The sequence below is a fragment of the Nanorana parkeri genome, unplaced genomic scaffold (genome assembly GCF_000935625.1).
Source record: "Nanorana parkeri isolate BGI_ZX_2015 unplaced genomic scaffold, ASM93562v1 scaffold729, whole genome shotgun sequence".
NCBI classification, from domain to species: Eukaryota; Metazoa; Chordata; class Amphibia; order Anura; family Dicroglossidae; genus Nanorana; species Nanorana parkeri.
In genome coordinates this window covers 254807-263894 of record NW_017306997.1, presented here as the reverse complement: position 1 = coordinate 263894, position 9088 = coordinate 254807, and the positions used below count along the sequence as shown (strand labels likewise).

Below are 9088 nucleotides of genomic sequence, written 5' to 3'. Positions count from 1 at the left end.
ACAGGCAGATCGTACTTGCGATCATCGTAAGCCCGCCCCCATGAGGGGCGGGCTTGCGATGACAGCAATGAGGGGCGTGCTTCCGATGACTGCAAACGGGCAGTATCCTACGATTCCCGGAGGGTTTTCCAGCCTGCTTGTTCGACAGAAGACGTGCGACCGTACAGTAGAAACGGTCGCACGCCTTCCATACACTGCACGATAATTGTACGATCGCGGGATTTTCCGCAATTCTCATACGAGAATCGGGCAGTGTATTGACACCTTAAGAACAAGCCGGCTGGAATGATCAGGTGAGTATAACTTTTTTAAGCACCAGGACACAATTGAGCAGTTAACCCGTGCAGTGCAGGGGTAGTCCCTTTGCGAGGGCTAATAAAAGCTTTCCCAGAGTTCTTCTTAAAACATTTTCTTTGACAGGCTGCTGATTGTTTTAGGTTTTATACTGCAGTGACGGAGTCACTTTTAGAGGAAACCTATGCAGACTGAAACATGGGGGCTGCCATCGCTGACCTCCCATTACAAATGCATAATTGGCATCAACACTTTCCGAATCCCTGACCCCAAACAAGCATACAGATCGGTGACCACAGTGTGAGGTGAGAGCTCCTGGTCTGCATACTTGCTCCCGATCGGAGAACACTGGATCAGCATGACAGACATGGAATGAGTATTTTCAGAACAGGAGCTCAGTGATGGTAGCTCCATACAGACTTCCTGTAAGTACATTGGCAGCATGCAAAAGGAAGGAGTGAAATTCTAAATATCTAAATTCAGAGGAATTGGGCCAATCAGTGGGCAGCAGCTGTGTCAGTTCCTCCACCACGCAGGACACAATAGATTCACAGAGATTTGTACATCATTATAATATGAATTAAGGCAAATCAATACAAGCTGGAACTTCCTTCTTCCAATCTCTAGACAGTCATGTTCCATGTCCCTGAGGAGTGATTATTAATATTCGGGTCCTTATAATACAGGTCCTCATGATGGTAGATGAACCAGTAAAATACTTTCCCCCCGAATAAAAACCTGCTTCATGTGGCGTGTGTACACCTTCTGATAATCGGTCTTCTCCTTCCGCCGTCTAGCCCTCTGCTTGGGTTTATCGCCAGAGATTCCCGATTGTCCTTGATCCTGGACGGCGGTGCTCCCGCCTGGTGCTAGGGAAGATCTGCTGTGATCTCTGATAGACGTCCTCCTGTCTGTGCCCGTCTCATGTGTAGAGGACTGTGACCCCGACTCCTGCAGCTTCAGTCTATCAAACAACTGCAAGACAAAGCAAAATAGAGATACACTGTCATAAAAGTCAAATGGAGCGGCAAGGATAGAGAACTGGCAAAAAATGACAATAGGTGAGGAGCAGACAAAAAGAAAGGGAACATTTTGGATGTGACAGTCCCATAGCATGTCTGAGGCTGGGCACGCTCTGACATTTCTCATGCACCCCACTTACACAGATGTACTAAGTATTGACGCTCCACTGCAGGCAAAACAGAGAAGTATAGCTGCCAAAGAATTTGTATTTCTCTCCTTTCAGTCCTGAGATTTGGGCAGAGTGGAACTGTGTCAGTGCATTGAGGAAGTACATCCTATGGACATCTTCTATCAGTTCATTTACAAACTTCTAGATGGATAAGGTCATTAGGAGCGGGAAACGACTTATGGAAATTGAATATAGAAATACAGATTTATTATATATATATTTTTTTTTTATTATTAAAAAGAAAAACACATTTTACATCTCTACAATACATGAACATTTCCCCGTGCTTTATTCCTTTAAAAACTCTGCAACTAGAGACAAATTCCTGTTATTAGGCCAGAAATGTACTCAGGTACTAAGTCCTGGAGGCTGACAGCACACAGAATGTTTGTGGACGCAGTGGTGTCAGCCCTGACCGGTTTTCCTTTGCTAAACCTCTTAATCGTGCTCCCTCTTCTCATGTCCACAAGATGAGCACTATCTGATCTGTACTCATAAGATAAGAACTGGGAGGGCTAGTCAGGCTCCTTGAGATGACATAGGAGGTACCGACAGGACACGCAGCAGCTTGGAATGTCTGACAAGATCAACGGGTTTTCTTTTTTTGAACTTGTTGCACAAATATAACTAAACACTTTCAATGGGATATAAAACTGACTAAAAGTCAGCAAACAAGCAATGTTCCCTGTTAGGGTTTGCATACACTTTAAGGAATACAGTGTTCTCTCTTCTGACTGGACAGCAAAAAAAAAAAAAAATTAGAGTCATGTACAAAACACCAAGAATTCTGAAGACGTCATCCCGAGTTCATTTTTTCCCCCTTTACATGCTTCCGTTTTTGTTCCAGGATTTGTTCTTTGCTGAGCTCTCTGGCAATCTCGGGGAGGGACTAATAGCAGCATGCTCCGCCCACTTGGTATCACTCACTGCATGCAATGTTGCTGTGGGTGGGGATAGGGGCGTGTCTGGGACTGCTCTATTGTAGAAGAGTGGCTGTATCTGGCGGTCACAGACATTCCCTGGTACCCTGCATGGCCTATCACAAGGGCACAATAGCGCACATGATTTCTAATATAAAGAACTGGGACTCAAAGCTAATAATTCAATTTTACAATATTATTCAGCATTAGAAATATAAAGAGAGGTTTAGGGGGGCTGCTACGGAGCCGCCTAATATACACACACAATTATAAAAGTAATGAGGGCCATACGCAGCTCCAATGTGGGCCAATTACTGCTGAATCAGCCAAACTTCAAGCCATGGGTGCTGCACCACCGGGCTCAACCATTCTCAAAACAGAAGGAGACGGGGGGGGGGATTGTTGGCTGAACAGTGACCACTTCCTATCAGTTGCAGTCACTGATGAGAATTCAGGCAGCCGAATACAATAGGCAGCAGAAGAGATCCCTCCATCAATGCTGTCTACTGTGAATGGGGGAATGGATTCATTTTCATGGGGCTGGAGGAGAGAAATCTACATTTACAGAGAGATGATACATTACCCGTGTCAGGGTCAGCTGGGGCTCATTGTAGAAAGCTTTCCCAAGCACAGGCTTCCTGTATGTCTCATCTACATCCACCATGGCCTGAAAAAGAAACAAGTCATCAAAAATAACCTTAAATGATGCAGTTTCATGTTTTCACCCTCCAATGGGAATATATTCACACATTGGGCTGACTTCTACTAACCTAAAGCAGCCCCAACCCTGTGGTGAAACTACAAATCTCATCATGCATCTGTCTCTGGGAGTCATGCGTGTGGTTATGAGAATCTTGCAATGCCTTATGGGATGTGTAGTTCCACCACAGATGGAGGGCTGGAGTTTTTCCACCCCGGGTTAAAGTGTATGTATGGTCATTTGGTTTTTTCTTGTTTTGCATAAAGTAAGCAGGGGTCAGCCATGTTTCTGTTGCTGTCTGGGCGGGCCAGGTCACTGACCTATTACAGCAGGAGGAGGAAAGATGGACACCAAAGACAGAGAAAGAGGCGAACCATGTGAGCACGGGTGTTTCCAGCTATGGATGGTCAAGAATAACAGTCAGGGAGGTATGGGGGTATCATTCACACTAACAGTGCGCTGTCACCTATCAGTACCTATGAAGCCTGTCTGGTAAATAAAACTCATCCAAATGTGTTTAGTGACCCCCCCCATACAAAAAAACCACCCAACCTTTAAAGTGTCCTATATGATGGGAGGCCTCCCAATCATGTGATCGCTGTGATTGCCCTGTCACATGATCAGGAGCCCATAACACCCAACCTTTAAAGTGTCCAATATGATGGGAGGCCTCCCAATCATGTGATCGCTGTGATTGCCCTGTCACATGATCAGGAGCCCATAACACCCAACCTTTAAAGTGTCCAATATGATGGGAGGCCTCCCAATCATGTGATCGCTGTGATTGCCCTGTCACATGATCAGGAGCCCATAACACCCAACCTTTAAAGTGTCCTATATGATGGGAGGCCTCCCAATCATGTGATCGCTGTGATCGCCCTGTCACATGATCCGGAGCCCATAACACCCAACCTTTATGGAGTCCTATATGATGGGAGGTGAATGCAGGCCTCCTGATCATGTGATTGCCTGTCACATGATCAGGAGCACATCCCACTGGCTCCCGATTGTAAACATTGACACATACACAGCTCAGTGGACAATTCCACTATCTGCCGGTTGCCAAGATGAATGAACTCCAGTGCAAATGCATGAGAGCTACATCATCCCAGCCGGGCCAGCCAAAATGGTCGCAGATCCTGAACACAATTCCACTTTAGGGCCTGCTCACATGAGTTTCAGGTCCTGATCAGCAGACTCTGTGCTATGTGTTTTGCTGCGTTTTTGATGCGTTCCAGTAAAAAAAAAAAATATAGATATATTTTTATTTTTTTTGCTGGAGTGGGGCTGTCAGTATGTTAGCTGCAGTGCGTTTTTGACGCGTTTTGCGTTTCCGGACCGTACAAAATGTGACATGCAGTATTTTTAGCCCATAAAATACATAGGGATACATTGGGATACATTTTTAGTGCAGGAGCGTACGGATCAGGTCAGCACAGAAAACGGACGTCGTGTGAACAGGCCCTTAAGTTCTTTATTGAACATCTGACCTCCAAGGACACAAAAAAAACAAGACCTCGTAGGGTAAATGATTATAAGTGAGTACCATGTTCCAAAATTTGTCAAAGGCGACCACGAATCCTGAGCACACGCCGCGCAGCCCCTTGAAGGTACGGATGTGAACGTTGACCTTTAGCCGTTCCTGCACGCAGCGATAGAGAACTTCCAGAGGACCGCCTTCATGTACTGCAATACAAATGATCACACCAGATTATAAATGACTGTGCACTGAGCTGTATTCATTACAGGGGGGTCATTATACAAAGATGAATGACCTGTACCCACCACACCTTGTGATGTATATACTGTATACCATGGTCATATTATTTATGATCTGCACTGTATATTAGCCTTCATCACCTACAAATCTCACCATCCTCATTCTACAAACATGGAGGCTGATGTACTACATAAAAGACAAGAGCAGGGAATAACATCCACCAGCATGTGTGAGTGAGCATGCACCATCCCCGTCCATCCATCCCACCCATGAACCCCAATAGCTGATCGTACACTGATGTCTATGAAAGCTGAACTCCAGCCTGGTCTTCAGTTGTACCGCCTCCTCTTCTGTATGGATATTGCTTACTCTGATTTCACTGCACACTGCATGCGTCTCCTACAATCTGCACCAATTCAGATAGAGCTCATCATCCACCTAAGGGGTGGGCAATTCATTTTCTCAAGGGGCCACGTGAGAAACTGGGATGGTTGTGGAGGGACGAATCAATGAATACATGGTACAGCGCAATGCACCGACCTACAGTGGCAGGTGCGTTGTGTTGCCATTCATTTGAAAGGTACCCAAACACAACTCCTGGCTGTAATGTGATTAAGTGCACCGTGCATTGTGGTGCGGCTGAGAAAGCAACGCATGCAGCGCACCTGCCGCACTGTAACGCATGGTTGGTGTGTTGCACATGGGACGTTGGCTGTGGAAACTTCCAGAAATCCTCGTGGCGATGTTTTCCCGCCAATATAACGATTTTTCCCGCCAAAAAAATGACAGTTAAATTCTCTTAAAGGGGCAAAAACTGAAATATATAAAACTTGGAAAAAACACCCAAAAATCACAAATAATAGTCCCCACATTCCCATGAAAATGGGCCTTTAATGGACGCCATTTTTTCATTCCCGCACGTTAGTCGCTGCTGGGTGGAAACTTCAAATACTATACAAGTGACCAGGCCACACCGGGAGCTGCAGGACGGGACAGAGGAGGACGTAATGGTCACACTTGGCACTGGTTATAGGACTGCCCAGCAGGCCTAGCAACCAATGACTGCAAAGGAGGAGAACCCCCTGATGTCATTGGTTGCTAGAATCACCCAGCATTCCTAGCAACCAATGACTGCAAAGGAGGAGAACCCCCTGATGTCATTGGTTGCTAGAATCACCCAGCATTCCTAGCAACCAATGACTGCAAAGGAGGAGAACCCCCTGATGTCATTGGTTGCTAGGATCACCCAGCATTCCTAGCAACCAATGACTGCTAAGAAGGTGGACCCACTGATGATATTGGTTGCTAGGATACCCAAGCATTCCCAGCAACTAATCACTGCAAAGGAGGAGAACCCCCTGATGTCATTGGTTGCTAGAATCACCCAGCATTCCTAGCAACCAATGACTGCAAAGGAGGAGAACCCCCTGATGTCATTGGTTGCTAGGATCACCCAGAATTCCTAGCAACTAATGACTGCTAAGAAGGAGGGCCCCCTGATGTCATTGGTTGCTAGGATCACCCAGAATTCCTAGCAACTAATGACTGCTAAGGAGGAGAACCCCCTGAGCAGACCATCATATTGCACCCATGTACATAACATGCATCACCCAGTGGGATGTGTACACGGGCCCTTATAGTGCATCACCAGGCAAAGCCTTTTCTTTAGCTTTGGAGGTAATCGGGGAGGGGTCAGACCCTCCCACAATATATTTTTGTTTGCTCTCTGTGTCCCCTGTGGGGAGATTCACCTCTCTATTTGTCCTGGTGACAACTGTCACTGAGAGGGAAATTCCAAATGTTAGAGTTGTCCCCAGAGCAGAGGAAATCTTCCGTCTCAGAGGGGACTTCCCCTCATTTTTGGAGATTTCCCCTAACTTTCTGTTGTGTCTCGAGGATAGGAAGTGAAGGCCAATTTCCCAATCATACATAGATAGCAATAAATAACCTAGCAGGTGTTTTAACCCTTAACTACTCTATCCAAAACTAAACAAAAAGTTTTAGCTATACATACACTTTAAAGCAGAACTCCGGGCAAAATAAAATGTTAGCCTTCGCATTGGGGCTTTCTGCGCACTGTAAGGGTTAAGTGCTGGTTTTGTCTCGGGAGCTCAAACAACAAAGATATGATCACCCGAACCGCGATCCCGGCTGGCTCCTAGACTGGTCCCCTCAGCCTCTCTCCCCCTACCCCTCCAGCGGTCTAAGGTCCCTGAGTCATCACATCTTATACAATGTATAGGACGTTAGGACACCGTGGGGCAATCCATCACTGGAGTGCAGGGGTTCAGGTGAGTATAACTTTGTTATTTTAGCTCCCTAGGGAAAACAAGCACTTAAAAGGAGAACTATGAGGTAAGTGCTTTTCACTCACCTCATAGTTCTAGCCGACCTGTGACAATGAGACTGTCACAGGTCGGCTCAGTAGATCGGGAGGTGAGCGAACACATACCGGCGTTCGCTCACCTCTCGATCCTGTCACGGCTCTCTGCCGTAACAGGGGCTGGATTCCCCTCTCCACGCTACGATCCTCCAGCGCTGACTGGTGGAACGGACGGGGGAGGGGGCGGGTACAGCTGGCTCTGCCTCTAGATAGGCAGAGTCAGCTGTCACTCACGCAGCTGGACGGATCCAGACATAATTGTCAGGATCCGCTTCAGCTGCGGCGTCTCAGTATACCGCGAGCAGCAGCTCTCGTTATACTGAGCTTAGGGTGATGGGAGGACGCTAGTTTGTGTCCTCCCGTTACCCTTCGGAGAACTATGGGGAAAAGCCCTAACCCCACAGTTCTCCTTTAACCCGTCACGTGCGCGGTAGCCCCAGTGCGGATTTGCCCGGAGTTCTCCTGTAATGGTGATTGATGTGGTGTTATTCCATAAGGTGCGCTGGATGCTGTTCAGAAGAAATGGCAGCAAAGTACATAACGCACTGGTGTGGGTGGGCCCGGATTGGCATTGCCCCCTTGCTGGTGGAAACACTGCCACACATTGCTGGTTTGGTTGGAGAAGGAGGCACATCATTGGAGGAGAAGAGAAATGGTCTCAGCCATCCCGCCACTCATACATTGTGTCACCGGCACAGCGAAAATCATGAGACATTCCAGGGGTCACATAGAAACCCTTCATCATGGCAGTGGTCCCACTGATAGTTCAACATTGTGCCGTCCGTTATGGCGTCAGGCTGAGAGGAGCACTCTGCATCACATGACTCTTCCAGAACCCATGAGATGAGCCTGAGAAGAATCCAGAATGAGCCTCTCGGCCAGACATGGAATATACGCTGTGGGGGGAATTTATCAAAACTGGAGCAGACAGAAACTGGAGCAGCTGTGCATGACAACCAATTAGCTTCTCTCTTCAGTTTGCTCAGTTGAGATTTGAAAATTAGAGAGAGAAGCTGATTGGTTGCCATGCACAGCTGCTCCAGATTTTGATAAATTCCCCCCACAATGTACAATGATGATATAAAAGAGAACCTGTCATGACACCAATACATGAGCTGCTACTACATGGCCTGTCTTGGCCTTCCTCCTCCACAGAGGACAACTGACCAGGAAGAAACATGGGCGATGGAAGCATTGACACTGATTACATGCTTCTTTCTGGTCAGGTGTGAAGACTGTAGAGGGGAAGCAGGGGGTTGAAGGACTCCGAGCTGACATCCAGGCTGTTGTCCGGCGCTTCGTCTTCATCCCCGGTCACCGGATCACCAGAGACGCCGGCCTGGGCCTGGCACGCCGGAGCGTCCCGTTCCATGAGTGAAATACCGCAAAGCGGACACTAGATGGCGGCATCGCACCATCACAGCGTATACAGGGGGGTTAAAGGGAAGTTTTCTGATAGACCTATAGAGGGCGCTGCTGTTCGCTGATCCGTCTGATAATACTAATCACCTGGCTGTCATACTGCTACTGTTCACTGATCAGTCAGATAACACTAATCACCTGGCTGTCATACTGCTACTGTTCACTACTCATTCTGGGAATACTCACTGCCTGGCTGTCATATCATTTCCATTCACCACTAATTCAGGGAATGTCGGCTGTCATGCTGACCTTCTGACTTTAATAGTTTGAGTCATGATTGTACAATTTTCTTTAGATCTTTTATCAGCTATGCAATGCAGGGGCGTGCCTGCCTGAAATATACTGTATGTATATGATTATATACTGTGTGTGTGTATTCCTCCTCCTCCACTACGTGAATAGAGTTCATGCAAAGTGCTAGTCACCTCCCTCCTCTGTGTAAAACACAATCACCATA

General features: G+C 47.1%; 1 protein-coding gene across 1 annotated transcript; it reads right to left on the bottom strand.

Moving 5' to 3' along the window:
• Positions 1–920: 920 nt before the first annotated feature.
• Positions 921–8687, bottom strand: LSM11 (LSM11, U7 small nuclear RNA associated). The gene is made up of 4 exons (XM_018564132.1): positions 8434–8687; positions 4653–4792; positions 2990–3073; positions 921–1269 (listed from the first exon to the last, which is right to left on the bottom strand). Exons 1-4 carry the CDS (start codon positions 8579–8581, stop codon positions 985–987), a joined length of 657 nt encoding a protein of 218 aa, XP_018419634.1. The 5' UTR covers positions 8582–8687; the 3' UTR covers positions 921–984.
• Positions 8688–9088: the final 401 nt, after the last annotated feature.

What these genes read in the sequence shown, in the direction of transcription:
- LSM11 (XM_018564132.1), bottom strand. Translation starts at nt 8,581, where the DNA reads ATGGAACGGGACGCTCCGGCGTGCCAGGCCCAGGCCGGCGTCTCTGGT. An exon ending in CCTCTACAGTCTTCACACCT is followed by an intron (nt 4,793 to 8,433) that starts GACCAGAAAGAA and finishes TTTGTATTGCAG; the next exon opens with TACATGAAGGCGGTCCTCTG. An exon ending in CCCAGCTGACCCTGACACGG is followed by an intron (nt 1,270 to 2,989) that starts GTAATGTATCAT and finishes TTTGTCTTGCAG; the next exon opens with TTGTTTGATAGACTGAAGCT.